At 32.3% G+C, this 24,053-nt stretch overlaps 1 protein-coding gene across 3 annotated transcripts in view; it reads right to left on the bottom strand.

The window, feature by feature from the left end:
- Positions 1-24,053, bottom strand: part of LOC114326958 (PHD finger protein 21A-like) — a 56,315-nt gene that overhangs the window by 24,094 nt on the left and 8,168 nt on the right. For all 3 annotated transcript variants that reach the window (XM_028275446.2, XM_050658520.1, XM_028275447.2), the window contains exons 5-7: positions 21,158-21,419; positions 11,364-11,670; positions 921-1,100 (exon numbers count right to left, since the gene is read on the bottom strand). In XM_028275446.2, coding sequence (XP_028131247.1) covers positions 921-1,100; positions 11,364-11,670; positions 21,158-21,419 — 749 coding nt within the window. The remainder of the gene's footprint in view (positions 1-920; positions 1,101-11,363; positions 11,671-21,157; positions 21,420-24,053) is intronic.

The raw sequence follows: 24,053 nt of genomic DNA on the forward strand, positions 1-24,053 counted from the left end.
TAACGTGCAAAAACCACCTTTACCAACCTTTTCAAAGTCACCTCTTTTTGCGACTGAGGATTTTAAAGAGATTTATTATTAATAGGCTTATAGATCTTATAAAAGCCTACAAAATTCTTTTTTGCCAAACTTTCAAAGATAAACAATAAAAATGTTACGGTTAAAAAATCAATAAATTTTTTTGAAAAAAAAAGAGAAATCCAATTGGAAACATAATATTGTAAGTTAGCGGTGTTTTTAGTTACTGGCCTTATTCATTCTTCTTTATTTATGTATTATTAATAGATTCTAGAAGGTTGACTGGCTTAGAATGATTAGTTTAAAAAAAAACTGGAGTTAAAAGCGAATAACGAATTTTTGTAGTTTGGTAAAAAATGCCATTTTCTTCAGAATAGAAAGATTAACATCAGAGATACGAAAAAATGTTTAAATATGAAATTGTAGGTTATTTAATTCCCAAGAACTTGATTTGAAAAAAAATTTCTACGGCAAGAATTGAGTGAATCGTAAATGAATATATCGAAAAACATTGATTATTTCGATATAAAACTAACACTTTCGGTAGCGAATAAATCGAAAACTATTAATTTTATCCAAAAAATGTATAGAACATTTTTTGCTTAGAATGAATGTTTTTATCAACTTTTGCGGTCAAAATATAATGAAAAATTTTCACCCCCGAGATGGAGTGGCAACCACCACCATGGTAAAAGCGCCTCTCGGCATTACATAGATTTTGTTCCTTGGACTATCCACTACTTATTCTCAAATTTTCAAGCAAATCGATCCATTCTGTAAAAATTGCGAGGTGAAAAGCTTCGGTTCCTGGACTATATACAAACAATCCCCGCGACGAAACCCCTCCCTAATTGGCGTCTGTTGTTTATATTAATGGTTATTAAAAATATATGATAGCTTACCTGACATTTGAGCCGGCGTAAAGCACGACACTGTCATATATGAAGGCACATTGAGCGAACCTACGGTTCTAGTTTCTTTAACAATGCATTTCGGGCATTGGCGTGGAGTGTGGGTCAAAGGACGGTTGTGACAACTGATGTGGAAATTATTGCCGCACACTTCGCACAAGGTAAGAGCTCCTAAGACAAAATAAAAAAAACATAATATATAATATTTTTTAAAGTAGTGATTTCTTAAAGTAAATACATAATTATACTAAATTTACAATCAAGATGCAGTAGAAATAAACAAACCAAGACACGTTAAATGCTACTAGGAGCACTCCCGAATCATAATTTATAATGTATATACATTGTAAATCCCAAATCATGATTTCCAAAGTTTATACATTGTAAATTATGTGTGCTCCTAGTAGCATTTAACGTGTCTTGGTTTGTTTATTTCTACTGTATCTTGATTGTAAATTTAGTAGATAGATAGATTTGTAGGAATAAAAGTAAACAAATAAACAAAGATGCTGTGAACTAAAAAGGGGACTAAATTCATCCAACATTGTGCTAGGACAAACTTTTTTTCTTTTAAAAGAATACCCCCGATAATGAGAGGCAAAATGCCCTCACTCCCAGAATTCATTCTTTTTTCTTCTTTTTTTTACGTTCTATGTGATTAAATAATAGCACTCAGCGCAATTTTAATCTGCTACCCCCCTCCTCCAACCCTAAAATAAAAAAAAAATAGATTTTCGTATTTGTAAAGGTGGCACACACGAAAAAATCTGGAAAAAATCAGAAATAATTTTTTTAGTAAAATACACAAAATAAAAAAATAGACCTGCAACCATCTCCATAAAAGAAGTTATACGCTTTTTCGAAAAAAAAAGTACACTTAACCTACGGGTCCATTGGGACCGTGCCAGTTCGGAAAAGCGACACCTGGTTTCATAGCTCGGCAATTTTTTTCGCACTTTTAATATATTGGCCAATCATATTGGTCCTGGTTGCTGGATAGGCCATAGTCCAAAAAAATTATAAGAAGAATAAGTAAGACTGAGGTTATGTTATTAAAAGGTAAACAATTGTATGTAGCAAATACAATTACATAATTATTAAATTGCAGTACTGCAAGCAAAATACAATTAATAAATTTACTTTTATACATATAATAATTGCATATCATATCAATATTGTGGAGTAACATATAATTTTTCTTCTTCAATGACAGTAGGTATGAAATATACGTCAATTTGACAATTTCAATTGACAATATGAATTATTTAGGAAAGTTGCAGCATTTTTCCGCTATTCTCGCACGATCGTTTCTCGTATCCCCTCCAAGTACTTGCACACCGCGAATAAGAAATAGACAAGTTTTGTAAAAGCATCAACTGACTATGCGTGTGAATTTTTTGAAATTTTAAATTGATTGTAACTCAACGAAAAAATGACGTTTTTGGTGGCAGAATGAGGGGGAGGGAGTGGACTAAACTTGAGCTGAATCTTATTTTTAATCACTTATGAACGTTTTACCAACGCGAATAGTAGTTAATTCAATGAATAAAGTTATTCGACCAATAAAACTGACACATATCTACGTTTCACCAACCTCAAATAAGACTTATTTTATTTATTTATCAAATAAATATCTATAACAAAAAAAATTGGTCAGTTTAACTTTAAGGCCATCGGTACATAATTCGCAAATATTTTACGGCTGTCCCTACTTTTTCTGTCTTTACACGGCAAATTACGTATAGTAAAATTCACACTGGTATGGATATGTAAACATTACTAGAATGTCATTCTACTTGACAATGTCATCATTAACGTTAAAGAGATGGCTTTTGAATGTTCTTGGATAACTGTTATTTGTATAATTGCAAATTATTAATTCAGTTAATAAATGTGATAATTTTGTCACTAACTATGTATCCAGTCATAACATAGTCATCATCATGATGATGATGATGATGATGACTATGTATCCAGTGATTGGAATAATTTATATGTACAACAAAAACTAATACTCAATCGAAAAAAGAGGAAAAGTGTTAAGGTGATTTTTTAATAATATATTGTTACTATGGAACGCTTACAATTATTTTAAACATCTTTAACAAAATACTTGGATCACAGAATATAATCCTGATGTATTCTCTGCTTGGATCTTGGATTAGTTGATTCCTTGTTTTTATTAAGTGCACGTAATGACGTCTTAAAATCGCCTGGGAGTGAATTCAAACATTACCTTTTACGAAGTCAGGTAATATTCATATTTTGGGAGTGAACTCAACTCGTCCCCATATTTTAAGAGGTAACAGTATCGATCAACAGGTAGCAACAAACGCGGTCCAAGATTGCGGCTGTAATTTTGAATATTTTGTTAAGATATTCGTAAGCTAGAAGCACACATATTCGTAATGTAATAAAGAATGACGGTACAGAGCCCAATTTGAGAAATATGTTAGTATGTGGAAATTACTCTATAACTAAATAAAATATTGCAAAAAGTACCGCCATTAAGAAGAACAAAAAAATAAACTTTCTTCAAATAAACTTTTTTATCCCATGCCTAGATTTTCCCTCAAACCACACGGACCACGCTGCAGCGCTACGCTGTGGATCCACAAAAGTAGTTTACCGTGGGTTCTTATGCGAGCGACTGTGGCCGGCTACAAACGCTCGTGTGGGGTGCGCCGGCCACTTTACATAAGAGCCCACGGTAAATCATCGTCAGCCACTCTGTGGATCCACAGAGTAGCGCTGCAGCGTGGTCCGTGTGGTTTGGCTCTTTGTGTCATATTGGACCTAGTAAAATTTTTTATCTCTAACAAGAAATCGAACATATTATAACTAAATAACTGATTAGTCAACATAGAGAAAGTGTCACTGTCATTTTGACAAACCTGCGTCAGATTTCTGTTCTGTTATCTGCATAGGGATTACGAAGAGTCGATACGAATCGTATCCGCCATGTTTTCATAGCGCCGTAAAGTGTTCGTAATCCCTATGCAGATAACAGAACAGAAATCTGACGCAGGTTTGTCAAAATGACAGTGACACTTTCTCTATGTTGACTAATCAGTTATTTAGTTATAATATGTTCGATTTCTTGTTAGAGATAAAAAATTTTACTGGGCTCTGTACCGCCATTCTTTATTATATTACGAATATTGTGCCAAATATCTCGACAAAATATTCAAAATTACAGCCGCAATATTGGACCGCGTCTGTTGCTACCTGTTGATCGCTACTGTTGACTCTTAAGCACAACACCATCTACATTCCATGTAATATCAAGGTACTAAGTTCATTTTTGGAAACGTTTAAAACATTAAAAAAACAGAAATTTCTGACTTTTTTTGCGATTTTCTAAGCGACAAAAAAAGGGGATAGAAACGTTTAAAATCAACCATTTTGAAGTTTTTTATATGACTTTCTTGATCGTTTTCAACGAAAACTTTTCGTTTATGAATCCACAAAGTATGTTCGTTCGTTCGTTTGTGCGTTGTCGCTTCTGCAATAATTGGGAGCCGATTTACCGATGGATCCCCATGTAGTTTTGTCTCCTGAACCTAAATCCGAAAACGGCATTTCGATATCTTGAACCATCTTCGAGATAACCGACCTCAAAGTCGTAATCCTTTGGGTATATTCATGTCGGCTGACACAAATAAATGTTAAATCGAAACGTCATTTTATGTTCTGAATTTGCTAAAGACATGAATCTAAGTACTTCCTTCTCTATCTCTGCGCACATCGCAGCTCTTCGCAATTTTGGGCTAGTGTATAAGTTGACAGAAATATCTGAAACGCCAAGGTGAGGCCGATCGAAAACTTTGGTTACGCGACGTTGTCAGATCAATCGGGTTTCAAAGGTTTTTCGCTTTTTTATTTATTACCTGTTGCACAGTAAAATTTCCATCCCTTCCTCCTGTGCACATTTTAAAACATTCAGCCCTATTCTGTAACTTTTAACAAATCGAATAAAAATGACCAAGTCGAATCGTAATTACCTGAAATCGGAATGTTTGATATCTATCACGTCATTTTCGTGTTTGGATTGGCATTCTGTAACTCACATCGTAATCAGGGTAAATCGAAATCGGCAATTTCTATTTCACGCGGTCAGGAGGGGTAGCAACCCCGCATTGTCAAGCGAAATTAGTGTTCTGTGACCTGTTTGTTACTGGTTCTAAATTTGAAATACAACACCGTTGCCATATCTTCAATTTTTCATACTATCGTCGTACATACGGTTGCATTTAAGTTTTCAAATAACAAAAAAGAAAAGTTTTGAAAAGTAAAAAAAAAGATAAATGAAGACAAAATGTATGATGTAAGATATTACTAATAATATACAATCTTAAGATTAGATTCCAGCTAAAATAACTGATAAACAACTGTTCCCAAAAATGGCGTCTTTTCTATAATTATTTTCTTCTATTTATCAATCAACGCTATAAGTCTATCTTTATATTTTAAACGTTCTTGTACAATCTATTCTTGTACATTATGCAATTGATTGAAATTGTACAAGAAATAAACAAAAAAAGTATGGCAACACTGTGACTGGCAAACATTCATCATTCAGATGCCAGATAAAATGAGGTTAGGTTAATGGATACTCGTACAACATGACTAAATTAAATATACAATTCCCTAAGTAAATAACACCACACACTAAAAAATTAAGCAGATAAAAACGGTAAAAATACTATAAATAATTATAAATACGTAGTAATAAACTATTTTTAGTAGATATAAAATATAAACGTCAAAACAAAATACAATGCGCTTGCGTCAAGCACAATTCCGATATCGAAATCTAATTTCGACAGGGTAAATGTTGTCGAAGTCAGTTATATTCACTATTCCTATTGTAGAGATTCTGAGGGAGTTATGGAATACCGATTTTGCCTATTTCTATTCGACTTGGCCACTTCTATTCGATTTTCCTTACTTCTATCATCGAAATGAGTTACAGAATAGGCATGATTGTGTACAATTTCACGGGATTGTGCACTTAGTGTCCTATTTTTACTTGTAATATTAGTATTTATTAAAAATATAATAAGTTTTCGACACTGGCGTCAGCTGGTAAAATAAATAAAGATTATGTATGTATGTAAAAATATAATAAATGCATTCTAAGTAAACAACTATTCGACAATTTTATGTGGCAATCAGGCCTATTCTGTAACTACAAATCGAATAGAAATGAGTCAAATCGAATAATAGAGGTCAGCAAGTCGGATGGGAATTTGTATAAATTAGTATTCTGTAACTCATCTACACCTCTACTATCGGAACGTTGGGTAGAAATTGATTTCGACTAGACAAGCCCTGTCGAGATCACATTTCGACATCGTAATTGGTCTTGAAGCTTACGCATTGACATTATTACTGTTGTTTTGACGATTATTTGTTAAATTAATTAGCGATTTTAGTCTGTGTTGTTATTTATTTAGATAATTGTGTATTTAATTTTATATACCTACCAATAAAATTATACAGCATTAAGGTTAATAGAAATCATTAAACATTTTAAAAATTGCTACTCTAATTAATTTAGTGGTAGAATACGTAAATTTGAACGTATCTAGTGTGTTTCAAACGAAATACCAAAATTTTTCTTATAGTCGGAGAGATAGAAGCGGATTTTGTGCGTGATAAGTAATATGTAAAAACTATACGGGGATATGTTGAATTAGTTGTGTACATGACTTTCACCAGCGGCCGGAAACCAGAGTTGGGGCCGAGGGTAGTTATAAGGGGTCAAAGTCGCGGATTTTATTATTTTTTTTATGACGCTTATGATCGAGATAGTGCACCAAAATTTGGGAATAAGTAGGTCATAACGTAACTAAGTAAAACCTCTAGGGGCCGAACGCTGCGTGGCCGACAAAGGGGTGGGGGTAGGGGTGAATATAAAAAATATAAAGGATTTTTTGCGACGTTCGTGATTGAGATAGTGGACCAAAATTTGGGAATAAGCAGATCATGACATTACTAAGTAAAATCCCCAGAGCCGGAAACCAGAGTTGGGGATGAGGGTAGTTATAAGGGGTCAAAGTCGCCGTTTTTATTATTTTTTTTTGTGACGCTCATGATCGAGAGAGTGCACCAAAATTTGGGAATAAGTAGGTCATGACGTAACTAAGTAAAATCTCCAGGGGTGGCACGCTGCGTGGCCGACAAAGGGGTGGGGCAGGGATGATTAGAAAAAATATAAGGGGTTTTTTGCGACGTTCGTGATTGAGGGAGTACATCAAAATTTGGGAATAAGTAGACCATGATATAACTAAGTAAAATGCCCAGAGCCGGAAATCAGAGTTGGGCATGAGGGTAGTTATAAGGGGTCAAAATCGCCGTTTTATTATTTTTTTTTTGTGACGCTCATGATCGAGATAGTGTACCAAAATTTGGGAATAAGTAGGTCATGAGGTAACTAAGTACAATCTCCAGAGGTGGAACGCTGCGTGGCCGATAAAGGGGTGGGGGTAGGTGTGAATATAAAAAATATAAGGGGTTTTTTGCGACGTGCTAGATTGAGATAGTGCACCAAAATTTGGGAATAAGTAGACCATGACTTAGCTAAGTAAAAGCCCCAGAGCCGGAAACCAGAGTTGGGGAAGCGGGTAGTTTTAAGGGGTCAAAATCGCAGTGTGTATTATTTTTTTTGTGACCCGGCACAACATTTGTCCCCCACGCAGTGTTCCGCCCCTGGAGATTTTACTTAGTAATGTCATGATCTACTTATTCCCAAATTTTGGTGCACTATCTCGATCACGAACGGCAAAAAAAACCCCATATATTTTTATACTCACTCCTGCCTACCACCCCTTTGTACCCCAAGCAGCGTTCCGCCCCTAACGATTTTACTTAGTTACATCATAACCTACTTACTACCAAATTTTGGTGCACTATCTCCATCATGAGCGCCACAAAAAAAATAATAAAAACCGCAACTTTTACCCCTTATAACTACCCTCGTCCGCCACTCTGGTTTCCCCCTCTGGGGATATTACTTAGTTATGTCATGGTCTACTAATTCCCAAATTTTGGTGCACTATCTCAATCACGAACGTCGCAAAAAACCCCTTACATTTTTTTATATTCACCCCTGCCCCACCCCTTTGTCGGCCAAGCAGCGTTCCACTCCTGGAGATTTTACTTAGTTACGTCATGATCTACTTATTCCCAAATTTTGGCGCGCTATCTCGATCATGAGCGTCACAAAAAAAAAATAATAAAAAACGGAAATTTGACCCCTTATAACTACCTTCCTTCCCGACTCTGGTTTCCGGCTCTGGGGATTTTAATTATTTATGTCGTGGTCTACTTATACCCAAATTTTGGTGCACTATCTCAATCACGAACGTCGCAAAAAACCCCTTATATTTTTTATATTCACCCCTACCCCCACCCCTTTGTCGGCCACGCAGCGTTGAGCCCCTAGAGATTTTACTTAGGTACGTCATGACCTACTTATTCCCAAATTTTGGTGCACTATCTCGATCATGAGCGTCATAAAAAAAATAATAAAATCCGCGACTTTGCCCCCTTATAACTACCCTCGGCCCCAACTCTGGTTTCCGGCCGCTGGTGAAAGTCATGTACACAACTAATTCAACATATCCCCGTATAGTTTTTCCATATTACTTATCACGCACAAAATCCGCTCCCAGCTCTTAGACTATTAGGGAAAAAACTTACTTTTACCGTGCAATAATATTTTATGTTCAGAGATGAAGTTTACTATGTAATTTAAATGCTCAGCAGATGTTTTTTCTTTGGTGTTTGTGTTCGCATTTTTTATTCTTGCTGTGTTGAAGTTGTCAAACTTAACCAAAACAAAACAAAATTACTTCTTTTTTTGATGAATTCTTCACACAGAACACTTACAGTCGGAAAAATGAAAGAATACCCATGAACGATCACATCAATCACTTATTGAAGTTATACTTCTTTACGCGCGATATGAGGGTGAATTTTTATATGTTAAAACCTGTGATCCGGGCGCATGCGTATTATAACTTTGTTCTGATTTAATGTTCAAATGACATGTCAAAAATTATTCAATATGTCGGCTGTTGCACAGCTGTGGTTTGATTATTTATGGTTGTTGCCAATCCAAACACGAAAACGACGCGATAGATATCCAACATTCCGATTTCCGGTAATTACGATTCGACTTGGTTATTTCTATTCGATTTGTTAATAGTTACAGAATAGGGCTGAATGTCGCAAAAACCACTGATATCGTGCACAATAAATTTTTTAAATGGATGATACTCTTTGCACCAACGCGTTCAACTAACGCCTCTTCTTGATTTGCTACCTGACCGATCTTCGGGCGGTTCAGATATTTCTGTACAATTGTACATAATGTCAAAGCAATCAAAAGTCGCGATAAAGGACTTCATTTATTTATAATATTCATTTAGTCGAGGAAATGAAACTGTAAAAAATGGCAAAACCTCGCAATTTTTTCGTCCAGCATCGATTTGTACAAAAATTTGGGATTAGGCTCATTTCACCCTCTAGTTCATTTTCTATATTGAGCCGTTGTACGCTTTTGGTTTTTTAAGGGTGAAAACTACCCCTAATTTTAAAAAATTATAAAATAACATTTTAAACTTTAATATTGTCAACATTTGGTTCTCATTAGTTACATAACAATTGTTTTATGTTTTAAGATATAATATCATAATATTTCAACCCTTACAACCACCCTTGTTAGAGCTATATATATATAAAAAATTGTCTTATCTTAAAAGAATAATTTCGGCTTGCATCGATTTACATAAAAATTTGGGATTAGGATCATCTCACCCTGTACTTCATATTCTATATCATACTTAAGGGCATTGATTAGTTTTAGGGGTGTAAACTACCCCTTATTGTCAAAAATTAAATAAAAACATTGTAAACTTTAATATGGGTAAAATTTGGTTTTGATTGGTTAAATAATGATTGTTTTATGCTAAATATTTCAACCCTTAAAAGCCACCCTTAATAACATTGTAATTTTTATAAATAGATAATTTAACAGATCTATACAGAAAAAAAAGTAGAATTAAGAATTACAAAAACATTTATTTACAGAAAAATACGAATTTACAAATATGTACAAATACAAATAGTTTTTTAGTCATCTTCCAGTATACGAACCGGTTCTGTACATTGAAAATGTACATTCTGATACATTGAAAATGCTATATAAGCGGACTATTCAAATATTTCGAAAACAAAAATTCGTTTTATAAACATAGCTCCTTCATTTTTGACGGTAAGTTTTTTTCAAAAATGATTTTGTAGGATTTTTTAAGAGCTATAAGACTATGCAAATTAAATTCCATAAGATCGGTTAGTTTTTAATTGGGGTGGGTTTCAAGGGCTCAAATAAGGGGGTGTTGGCTCGTAAATAGAGGTTTTAAACAGCCATATGTTGCTAACTATTTACTGTAATGAAAATCTATGCACAAGAAAATTTTAGTTATTAAAAAAGCTACAATTTAGTAGTCTATAATTTTTTTCGTATCTCCAGTATTTTCGGAGATATTTTGAAGAAAAGGGTGAAAAATACGAAATTGCAAAAAATCTACTACCAATGTTTCTAAAATTACGCTTTTAAATAGATCAAACTTCTTGTGTGTATTTATAATGCAAATATAAATGGAATTACAGAAAGGTGAAGACCAATTTTTAATTAGGAGGATAGTTAGAGGGTTGTTTTCACTGATTTTTTTCGTAGAGAAAAACAAGTACCGATCTTTTTTGATCATAAGTCACTGAATTTTTATGCTAGAAGCTTTTTATTCTTTTTTTTTTGAAAGGTCTAATTGTATGCTTGAAAAAAGATTATCTAAGTTTTCCTGAAAAAAATGCAAAGCTTTCCCGTTATTTGGCTTTGAATATTTCAAATTATGCATTTGACGAAAAAAGCTAACCTTTAACATGCCGTATCTCGGTTGGTATTGGTCGTAAAAATATTATAGAAAAATAATTTGGTTTGTGTTACTAAAAGATACAATTTTAATACCTATAGTTTTTTTTTTGATTAAATGCATATTTTTCGAGCTATTCTAAAAAAAACCCTCAAAAAAAGGCGTATTTTTTCGTCGAAAAAGAGTTTCAACCGCGAATAAATCGAAAAATATTAGTTTTACGAAGAAAATGTACAAAACATTTTTTTCTTTGAATTACTTTCTACATCGATTTACGTGATTAAAATGTAATAAAAAATTCCCACCCCCGAGATGGGGTGGCAACCACCCCAAGGTTTTAGCGTACAGCGGCATGATATAGAAAATGATCATTGGACTATTCCCTACCTTCTGTGAAAATATCAAGTAAATACATGCTGGACGAAAAAATTGCGATCCAAAATGCTTCATTTGCTGGACTAATTATTCAGTTATAAAGGAGTAAAGTTCTTACCTGGCTGTTTACAAGTCACACAAGTTCTGTTATCTGGCGACAAACTGCCCGTTGGGCTAACTCTCTCGATACTAAGGCCACTGGGAAGATTAGGAATTATCGGGAACGAGTTGAATTGCGAATTGGTTAAAGTGCTGCTTGCGTTTCCATTTTGCTCTGATTTGATCGGGCTCTTCGATATCGTCGACGATATGACCGATGTGGTGTTAGGAAGTGGAGGTGAAATACGTTCTTGCTTTCTTTTGATGGACTGGCGAGTGTGCGGAGGTGAAACGGGAGACATGAGAAAAGCATTTCGTTTCCGTTTCTGTCGAGGAAAAAATGTTTCAGTTATTATTACTTTTACAGATTATAGGCACAGTATGTTAAATGATTTATTAGGAAAAATAAAGTTGAATATAGAGGCTAGCATACCCAGTGAACTATTATTTCCATGAAATCGTTCTTAATAATCACCCGATGTCAATGAAATGTTCACAAACCAAATGGAATAGTAACAAATAGTAACAGAATTAATAACATTTTGACATATAACACTCGTATATTAAAAGGGTTGCACGTAATTTTCCCCTTGTTGCCGTATTCTAAATTTGAAAAAAATATATATATAGGCAATAATCAGACTTTTTTTACATGCCGTGTCAATTACAGTGAGCATGTCATTGGCTAGAGTTGGTGACAAGTTTATGACGTCATTATTACATTTGGTGAGATTGGAAATGATAACTGACGTCTGTCATAAATCCATAATATTGGAGGTTAAATAAATATCAAAATATATTGCTTTCAAATTACGAGGGCTATCTAGAAATTTTGTTACGTTTTGATCTGTAGCCGCTAGGGGCGGGGCTAGCGCGGCCATCTTTACATCGTGGCGTTCCTCCGTTCATGGCACGTGAATTATAAATTGTAAAATTCCCTCATCTTCCTTAGTCTCAGCGTCCGTTATGGCTTGCAAATTGTAGAAGCCTCGGAGGTGTCACCAGATAAGGTTCCCATTGTTTTCAATCTAGTAGGATGTAGAGTAATATTTTTGGATGTTGTTTTATGTGCTATTAGATTGAAAACTTAGTTTTTTGCTAGCAGTTGCCGCTAGGGCGTCCCTGTCATTTCTTTCGTTGCAATCCGTGACTGCACGCCGGGGTTTGTCCTAGTTGGGCCAGAGAGAGCAGCATATGTGCCTCCTGATGAGAGACTAATAAGTTTCGAAACCGGTAGAGGTGCTTGCTGCACTCTCTGATTGAACTGGAATAATGATGCGGCTGTAGTTTCGTGTTGCAACGAAATTGAAAATGGTTATTCATTTTTGATTTATATGTTTTTTCTTCCTGCTAAACTTGACAGTAGCGAAAAAACTAATATATGAGGAAATATGTGTTGAATTTGTTTACCGTCAAGTTAGTACCATTGGGTAATGATGTCATTAAATCTTTGACGTGCACCTCTAATGGTTTGAATTGTCCTTTAGTCCAGAAAGCCACTGCGCATCCGCTAGGAAAAATATTCTAATTCGGATTTTTTGCACAATCTTACTCAAAAAGGACTCCTTTTAACAAATTTGCATGTTGCCAGGACCAAAAGATGGTCAAAAATTTTTTAAACGTTTTTTTTTTGTTTTTTTCCTAAAATCATTTTTTTTGCATTGAAAAAAGTTTTTTTAGGTTTTTTTGGATCATTCCAAACAGAAAAGGTCTTTAGTGACTTTTCTCTAAAAATGATAGGTTTTGACATATAAGCGATTAAAAATTGAAAAATTGCGAAATTGGCCATTTTTAACCCTCAAAAACTATGTGAAAAACCGAAAATTTGAATGTTGCCAAGGTAGATAGATATTCTTTAAATATCGATTGATGAAATCCCGAAGAGTTTCTTGCAATACAATATTCAAAACTCCTTTGTTTTTTAATTGCTAATCAAGCGTGCGCGACACTATTTTCCACCGACAGTATGGTGCAAATGAAAGGAATAAATTCGTTATTTCGTAAACCGGCGATTATAAGGAAAAATCCCGAAACAGGTCGATTTTTATTTTTAAGTTATGATATTGTGGCATATATGGTATACTAGTGACGTCATCCGTCTGGGCGTGATGACGTAATCGATGATTTTTTTAAATGAGAATAGGGGCCGTGTGGTAGCTCATTTGAAAGGTGCTTCAATTATCTATTCAGTAATGTAAACATTTACATAATTATTTATACAGGGTGTCCTTCTACTTCTTTTTTTGTCAAATAATTTAATTTAATAAAAATTTTTTGGACACCCTGTATAAATAATTATGTAAATGTTTATATTACTGAATAGAGAATTGAAGAACCTTTCAAAAGAGCTAGCACATGACCACTATTCTCATTTAAAACAATCATCGATTACGTCATCACGTCCAGATGGATGACGTCACTAGTATACCATATATGAAACAATATCATAACTTAAAAATAAAAATCGACCTGTTTCAGATTTTTCCTTAAAGTCGCCGGTTTACGAAATAACGAATTTATTCCTTTCATTTGCACCATACTGTCGGTGGAAAATAGTGTCGCGCACGCTTGAATAGCAATAAAAAAATAAAGGAGTTTTGAATATTGTATTGCAAAAAACTCTTCGGAATTTCATCAATCGATGTTTAAAGAATATCTACCTACCTTGGCAACATTCAAATTTTCAGTTTTTCACATAGCTTTTGAGGGTTAAAAATTGCCGATTTCGCAATATTTCAATTTTTAATCGCTTATATGTCAAAAACTATCAACTTTAGAGAAAAGTTACTAAAGACCTTTTCTGTTTGGAATGATCCAAAAAACCTAAAAAAACTTTTTTCCATGCAAAAAAAAATAATTTTAGCAAAAAAAAACAAAAAAAAAACGTTTAAAAAATTTTTGACCACCTTTTGGTCCTGGCAACATGCAAATTTGTTAAAATACCCCAGGCTGTGGGTGAAAAAACGTGATATAATTCAGGAATTTTTGAAACCTATCAGGTGTTGTAAAGAACGATGCCAGGAATAACTTCTACTAAAATGTAACCAAAAAATTGTGCGCTTTTTTTATATTGCGATTTTCATTTGTTAAATTTGCAATTTTTAAAGATTTTTAATTTTGCAGCTTAGGATATTGATTTTAAAGAAAAACTTTTTAATAGAAAGTTGTAGTAAATTAAAAAACCTACAATTTGAGCTATGGTAAGTTTAATTTTGTTTATTGGTTATTGCAAAACAGCCTGCGAAAGGTCCAAAATGGCCGTTTTTTACAATTGCATTATTTATTGTACAAATAATTTTTTATATTTTTTAAAGCTTTAAAATGAAGATCTTTCAATTCCAAACATAAAAAAAAGTTGTAAAGCCAGATTAACGAATTTGTTGCTTAGATATTATAAATTGTTTATCCCAAGAGGTCAAATGTCGAAGGCTATAACTTTTTGAAAAAAAATTATAGAGAGTTGGTGAAACATCCAATCTCCTTCTAAAGAGTTATATTTTCAAATTCTGATGTAAATAAATGCGTAAAACATTTTTAAACCTCTAATTTTTAAGTTTGAAAATAAGGGGGCAAATTTCGTTATAAACATTTAGAGCTGAAGCGGCCCTGTACATCCTATGAGTTTTTAACTTACAGATTATTGTTGCTGAAGATGAAACGAAGATTTATAAAAAAAATAAAAAATTTCTACGACCAACTGAAGCCGAGATAATTTTTGGGTTTGGAAATAAGGAGGCAAATTCCGTTATAAACATTTAGAGCTGAAGCGGCCCTGTAAATCCTATGAGTTTTTAACTTACAGATTATTGTTGCTGAAGACGAAACGAAGATTTATAAAAAAATAAAAATTTTCTACAACCAACTGAAGCCGAGATAATTGTTTCTTTTTTCTTAAATCGTAGTGCCTTTATTTATAACAAATAAGAAATTATTTTACAGTCATTGACTAAAGAAAGACTTATATTATCTTAAAATAAAAATTATTATAAAATATAGTTACATTTAATTATTAAAAATTATTTTTAAACTCAGTGCTTTTGCAAGCGGCCGAATTTTGCAAATCGCCCGGCTCGCTTCAAATCCGCGCGCTCGGTAAATTTGTATTAAATTTTGACCGAAAACAATTTAATAATATTACATACCATTATAATATGCAGTCTATTTACCACTGTATTTGTTTTCCTTGATTACAGATTAAAGTTGCTGAAGACGAAACGAAGATTTAAAAAAAAAAAATTTTCTACAACCAACTGAAGCCGAGATAATTGTTTTTTTTTTCTTAAATCGTAGTGCCTTTATTTATAACAATTATTAAATTATTTTACAGTCATTGACTAAAGAAAGACTTATATTAAAATAAAAATTATTATAAAATATAATTACATTTAATTATTAAAAATTATTTTAAAAATCGTGCTTTTGCGAGCGGCCGAATTTTGCAAATAGCCCGGCTCGCTTCAAACCCGAAAATTTTTACGTAACGTATTAAATTTTGACAGAAAACAATTTAATAATATTACCATTATAATATACAGTCTGTTTACCACTGTATTTGTTTTTCTTGATAAACTTTTATATGTGAAATCTCATTTCTTAAGAAATAATATTACATATATGAAATATATAACTATATTTTTAATTTTCTCATTGTTATATAAATATAATAATAAACAAACTCTAACAAGAAGTAAAACCACTTCTATGTAAATTGGTATATTTATTAAAACTTAAAAAATCCCAATGGATTGAATAAAATATGTCCAATTCAGAACGTTTTCAGACCTATCGGTCCATCATCAGTGAATGTGCATACTTGCTAAATAGCCCCAGAACCAAACAATGGTTGAATTTAAAATTCAATTTACATTATTTAAAAATAATATTAAACAGGCTAAACGCCGATGTTAAAGGATATCGCCTATGGGAACATGGTGAAACCCTACCAAAACCTCAATCAACCATCTTAGGCCAACTTTGACTATAAAGTAAGACTTTAAGACTATAAAGTTCGCCAACATCCTAAACGGATAGTCACTACAAGAAGGAAAAGTTTTATATTGTATAATAAGAATATTATACAATATAAAATTTTTCTTCTTGTAGTGACTATTTGTTTTGGATGTTCGCCAAAATCCAAAACGGATAGTCACTACAAGAAGAAAAAGTTTATATTGAATAATAAGAAGTAACATTATTATTATTATATTTACTAAAAGGGAAGTTCCCTAGGTTGGCTGTATACCATATAGTTAAAAAACTCTAACAAGAAGTAAAACCACTTCTATGTAAATTGGTATATTTATTAAAACTTAAAAAATCCCAATGGATTGAATAAAATATGTCCAATTCAGAACGTTTTCAGACCTATCGGTCCATCATCAGTGAATGTGCATACTTGCTAAATAGCCCCAGAACCAAACAATGGTTGAATTTAAAATTCAATTTACATTATTTAAAAATAATATTAAACAGGCTAAACGCCGATGTTAAAGGATATCGCCTATGGGAACATGGTGAAACCCTACCAAAACCTCAATCAACCATCTTAGGCCAACTTTGACTATAAAGTAAGACTTTAAGACTATAAAGTTCGCCAACATCCTAAACGGATAGTCACTACAAGAAGGAAAAGTTTTATATTGTATAATAAGAATATTATACAATATAAAATTTTTCTTCTTGTAGTGACTATTTGTTTTGGATGTTCGCCAAAATCCAAAACGGATAGTCACTACAAGAAGAAAAAGTTTATATTGAATAATAAGAAGTAACATTATTATTATTATATTTACTAAAAGGGAAGTTCCCTAGGTTGGCTGTATACCATATAGTTAAAAAACTCTAACAAGAAGTAAAACCACTTCTATGTAAATTGGTATATTTATTAAAACTTAAAAAATCCCAATGGATTGAATAAAATATGTCCAATTCAGAACGTTTTCAGACCTATCGGTCCATCATCAGTGAATGTGCATACTTGCTAAATAGCCCCAGAACCAAACAATAGTTGAATTTAAAATTCAATTTACATTATTTAAAAATAATATTAAACAGGCTAAACGCCGATGTTAAAGTATAGTCAAAGTTGGCCTAAGATGGTTGATTGAGGTTTTGGTAGGGTTTCACCATGTTCCCATAGGCGATATCCTTTAACATCGGCGTTTAGCCTGTTTAATATTATTTTTAAATAATGTAAATTGAATTTTAAATTCAACCATTGTTTGGTTCTGGGGCTATTTAGCAAGTATGCACATTCACTGATGATGGACCGATAGGTCTGAAAACGTTCTGAATTGGACATATTTTATTCAATCCATTGGGATTTTTTAAGTTTTAATAAATATACCAATTTACATAGAAGTGGTTTTACTTCTTGTTAGAGTTTTTTAACTATATGGTATACAGCCAACCTAGGGAACTTCCCTTTTAGTAAATATAATAATAATAATGTTACTTCTTATTATTCAATATAAACTTTTTCTTCTTGTAGTGACTATCCGTTTTGGATTTTGGCGAACATCCAAAACAAATAGTCACTACAAGAAGAAAAATTTTATATTGTATAATATTCTTATTATACAATATAAAACTTTTCCTTCTTGTAGTGACTATCCGTTTAGGATGTTGGCGAACATCCAAAACGGATATTCACTACAAGAAGAAAAAGTTTTATATTGTATAATAAGAAGTAACATTATTATTATTATATTTATATAACAATGAAAAAATTCAAAATATAGTTATATATTTCATATATTATTATATGTATCATTTTTGCAATATTATTTCTTCAGAAATGAGATTTCACATATAAAAGTTTATCAAGAAAAACAAATACAGTGGTAAGCAGACTGTATATTATAATGGTAATATTGTTAAATTGTTTTCTGTCAAAATTTAATACAAGTTACGTAAAAATTTTCCGAACGCGCGGATTTGAAGCGAGCCGGGCGATTTGCAAAATTCGGCCGCTCGCAAAAGCACCGATTTTAAAAATAATTTTTAATAATTAAATGTAATTATATTTTATAATAATTTTTATTTTAAGATAATATAAGTCTTTCTTTAGTCAATGACTGTAAAATAATTTAATAATTGTTATAAATAAAGGCACTACGATCTAAGAAAAAAAAAACAATTATCTCGGCTTCAGTTGGTTGTAGAAAATTTTTATTTTTTTTTTAAATCTTCGTTTCGTCTTCAGCAACTTTAATCTGTAAGTTAAAAACTCATAGGATGTACAGGGCCGCTTCAGCTCTAAATGTTTATAACGAAATTTGCCCCCTTATTTCCAAACCCAAAAATTATCTCGGCTTCAGTTGGTCGTAGAAATTTTTTATTTTTTTATAAATCTTCGTTTCATCTTCAGCAACAATAATCTGGAAGTTAAAAACTCATAGGATGTACAGGGCCGCTTCAGCTCTAAATGTTTATAACGAAATTTGCCCCCTTATTTTCAAACCCAAAATTTAGAGGTTTAAAAATGTTTTACGCATTTATTTACATCAGAATATGAAAATATAACTCTTTAGAAGGACATTGGATGTTTCATCAACTCTCTATATTTTTTTTTTCAAAAAGTTATAGCCTTCGACATTTGACCTCTTGGGATAAACAATTTATAATATCTAAGCAACAAATTCGTTAATCTGGCTTTACAACTTTTTTTTTATGTTTGGAATTGAAAGATCTTCATTCTAAAGCTTTAACAAATATAAACAAATGATTTGTACAATAAATAATGCAATTGTAAAAAACGGCCATTTTGGACATTTCGCAGGCTGTTTTGCAATAACCAATAAACGAAATCAAAGATACCATAGCTCAAACTATAGGTTTTTTAATTTACTACAACTTTCTATTAAAAAGTTTTTCTCTAAAGTCAATATCTTAAGCTGCAAAATTAAAAATGTTTAAAAATTGCAAATTTAACAAATGAAAATCGCAATATAAAAAAAAGCGCACAATATTTTTGGTTACATTTTAGTAGAAGTTATTCCTGGCATCGTCCTTTACAGCACCTGATAGGTTTCAAAAATTCCTCAATTATATCCTGAAATCGACCTATTTTTCACCCACAGCCTGGGGTAAAAGGAGTCCTTTTTGAGTAAGATTGTGCAAAAAATTCGAATTAGAATATTTTTCCTAGCGGATGCGCAGTGGCTTTCTGGACTACTTTACCTCGTACAATTAGTAGATTCTGTTACATGCGTCACCCTCACAAATTTATTTGTAAATCTAATCATTATATCTTAACTTTGCACAATACCTAACTAGATCGGGCTGTATCGTCACCCCCGCTAGCGAAATTATTCCGATTCGATTTTTTTGCACAAACTTACTCAAAAAGAGGTCCTTATAACATATCCACAGGGTGCCGGACGGTGCCGTGGTTGAAAAATTGTTTACATTTTTTTTTAAACAAATTCACAAAAATAATTTTTTTATTTCGTACAATATTTTTTAGATAACTTGAGTCATTCTGAGCAAAAAGGTCTCTTGTCATTTTTCTCTAAAATTGATTGTTGTCGAGTTATATGCGATTAAAAACTTGAAACATGCGAAAATAGCCATTTTCAAGGCTTAATAACTCGATTAAAAATTATTATTATGAAATTCAAAGTGACCAAATCAAGTTTCAAATCCCTTCTTCAAGGTCCTGAAGAGATTTTTGTCATTATTTTATTACAAAGCTGTTATTTTTAATTATTAACAATTAGCGCTATAGTCCAGGATGTATTTGTCGCCCTCGTTAGTGAAAATATTCCGATTCGATTTTTTTGCACAAACTTAGTCAAAAAGAGGTCCTTATAACATATCCACAGGGTGCCGGGCGGTGCGTGGTCGAAGAATTGTTTAAACAATTGTTTTTAAACAAATTCACAAAAATACTTTTTTCACTCCGAACAAATTTTTATTAGATAATTGGGGGCATTTTGAGCAACAAAAGTATCGTGTGATTTTTCTCTAAAATTGATTGTTGTCGAGTTATACGCGATTTAAAATTTGAAATATGCGAATATGGCCATATAACTCGACAACAATCAATTTTAGAGAAAAATCATAAGGGACCTTTTTTTGCTCAAAATAACCCAAATTATCTAAAAAAACGTTCGCAATGTAAAAATTATTTTTGTGAATTTGTTTAAAAAAAATGTTAAAACGACCACGGCACCGCCCGGCACCCTGTGAATGTGTTATAAGCACCTCTTTTTGATTAAGTTTGTGCAAAAAAATCTATTCGAAATAGTTTCGCTAACGGGGGCGACGATACAGTTGGACTATAGCGCTAATTTTTAATAATTAAAAATAGCAGCTTTGCAATAAAATAATGAAAAACATCTCTTCAAGACCTTGAAGAAGGGATTTGATACTTGATTTGGTCACTTTTTGAATTTCATAATAATAATTATTAATACTAGAGAAATTAAACCTTAAAAATGGCCATTTGCGCATTTTTCAAATTTTTAATCGCATACAACTCGACAACAATCAATTTTAGAGAAAAATGACACCACAATTTTTTACTCAGAACGGTCCAATTTATCTAAAAAAATATTGTTCGAAATAAAAAAATTATTTTTGTGAATTTGTTTAAAAAAAATTGTTTAAACAATTTTTCGACCACGGTACCGCCCCGCACCCTGTGGATATGTTATAAGAACCTCTTTTTGAGTAAGTTTGTGCAAAAAAAATCGAATCGGAATAATTTCGCTAGCGGGGGGCGACGATACAGCCCGGTCTAAACTGATATATCCTAAATTTGCACAACTAAATATACTAATAAAATAAAAGAAAAAAGCTTATACATACGTTGTTCGTCAAAAAATCCCAACCTTTATTTCCATACAAAAAATGCGGGTTGGCGGTGCTACGTCGCTTTCTCTCCGCTCTTTTATTTTGCATCTCCTTGTACGCTTCGTGAGTCGCCAAGGAGAAATAGTTAAGAAATTCTATTTGGGTGATATCTTGGGGTTCCACTGGATTCAGTGCGGCATGTTCGGGCGATGAATGGGGCGATAAATGCTCCAATGAATCATCCGAGAATGATGTGGCAGAGGCAGATCTTAGTACGCTGGAAAATAAATGTACCTAATTAGTAAGAAAACTATAGTCTTTAATTAAGGGGAAAGGCGCAACTTTCGGCTCCAATGCTATTCAAATGCATTCATTTTTTTTTCGAATACTGAGAAAACTAATAGGTATTTTTAAAAAATTTAAACGCATAATGAAAGATTACGTTATTATCGAGGGTCTAAAGTCCCTGAAAACTTCTATAATATTTATTTTAATAAGTTACAGGGGTGAAAAATAAAGAGAAATTTAGTGTGATTTTTATTTTCCAATATCTCATTAAAAAAACTTTTTGTTTATTTTAGGAACTTTCGGCCCTCGGTAATAATGTAATCTTTCAGTCTGCGTTTAATTTTTTCAAAAATATTTATTGAAGTTATACTTCTTTAGGCGCGATTGAGGGTGAAATTTTAACATTCCCGGCGCATGCGCACAACGACAGTATGGTGTTAGTCGCTAAATCTTTTAAATTATGTAGCACAACTAAGGTGTGCGTGAAAAGAATATATTAGTGTTTTTAGTAAATTATTATAATTTTTGTGTCTTTGGGAGTACGGTAATAAATATTATTGAAAATGTTTATTCAATTATCTATGTGTCACCGCGATTGTCATTATTATGACCGAGAAATAATCGTACGTAAGGGTAACCTCGGTAGCTCGTCGATAGAGCATTCGCCTAGAGATCGGAAGGTCCCACGTTCGAATCCCGGACAATGCATATATTTTTTTGGTATTCTTTTAGTTCTTTCTAAAATTAATTTAATATTTAAATACAATACAAAAAAACTGTGTAAAGTAGATATATTGATTTTGTTGAAATCATAATATTATAGAAGTATAACTTCTTACGTGCGTACAAAGTACACACACATTCTTTTTAGTTTTTCCAGGATTCGAAAAAAATTAACACCATGTCCGTGGCGATATTTTCCAAACCAAACATTCGCTCTCTTTGTCATACAACGCACTCAGTTGAACAAAATGTGGTGACAAGACAGTGACAAATAAGGTTACTAAATATTTGACACAGATTCAGGAATATTTTTGTATTTTGAAAACGGCGTCCGAAGTGGAAGTAGAAACGTTAATAAAATAATTTTTTAAGTTAAATTGTAGCTTATTTCCCAATTAGAATAATAAATTGTCAAATAATGTTTACATCTCCATACCAGTGAGAATTTTACTACACGTAATTTGTCGTTTAAAGAAAGAAAAAGTAGGGATAGCCGTAAAATATTTGCGCCTACGCTCTTAAGCTTCTTATTTTTAAATTTAAATAAAACAAAGTGTGTGTGAGATATCTTCCAAATTTTATATTCGTTTGAACGGCCTCTGGATGTCATTCGGTATAGAATTAATAAAATCGTTCAAATGTCCGCGCGGCTTCACTGGATAGCACGCATCTGAAATGTCCAATATACAGTGAGGACGTTTAGGTTGGAATAAATTCATTTTCTCGAGAATGGGCGATTTTGGAGATAAATCCCGAAACAGGTCCCGAAACACGAAAATAGCAATATAAAACATTAACAAAATTATTTATACAGGGTGTCATTTTTTTATTTTAAGTAATTGACGCAAAAAGAAACATGTATGTACCTATGTAATTTATTTAATTCAAAATACATTTTACCTGTGTCAGAAAACAGAAAAAAATGTTTATTTGACAAATAAACATTTTTTCTGTTGTCTGACAGCCTTAAAATTTATTTTGAATTAGATAAATATCATACAATCTTCTTTTGTCAATTTATTTAATTCAAAAACATTTTTGGGACACTCTGTATAAATAATTATGTTAATGTTTACATTACTGAATAGAGAATTAAATCACCTTTCAAATGAGCAAGCACACCACCTCTATTCTGACTAAAAAAAAAGAATGTGTGTACTTTGTACGCACGTAAGAAGTTATACTTCTCTTATATGATTTCAACGAAATCAATATACTTTAAACAGTTTCTCTACTACTTTCCAAAAATTTTTATTAAAACAATACCAAAAATTAAAGAAATAAAAGAATAAAACACACACAAACACATTGAAAAATGCCACAAATGATTTCTGAACAATAACTGTTGCCAAAAATTTTAATTAAATACGTACTTTCTGAAAAAAATTATATAATAATATACTTACAATCATAAAATCTATAAAAAAAAATAAAAAAATGATATAACTTGCATTGAGCTTGAACCTACTTCCCGTGTATCCCGCCGTACGAGAGTCGAAGCGATTTCAAACTGCACCACCTTCGCGTATACGTCATGTGGGAATATACACAAACTGAACAACTTTTTGACATTTTGTTTATATGAATTTTTATTAGTTTGATTTTTGTCGAGTTAAAATACAACAATATATAGAGTAAGAAAACGATACATTAGATGAAAATTTGTAGAAAGTTTGTTCGTAATCAGATTATGTAAATTAAAGCATTGCCTACTAGGGGTATAGCATAGCAAGTACCTAGGTAAGTACATTATTTTTTTTACATTTTCCAAATTACGTACCTGTGGTTTTTCAAAACTATTTAAAAAGTCACTATAATTATAAATTTGATTTTATTTCTGTCCTCACAACAATAAAAACTAATATATTATACAACATTTTTGTTTACCGATAACCTCCAT

The sequence above is a fragment of the Diabrotica virgifera genome, chromosome 1, assembly GCF_917563875.1.
Source record: "Diabrotica virgifera virgifera chromosome 1, PGI_DIABVI_V3a".
Classification (NCBI taxonomy): Eukaryota; Metazoa; Arthropoda; class Insecta; order Coleoptera; family Chrysomelidae; genus Diabrotica; species Diabrotica virgifera.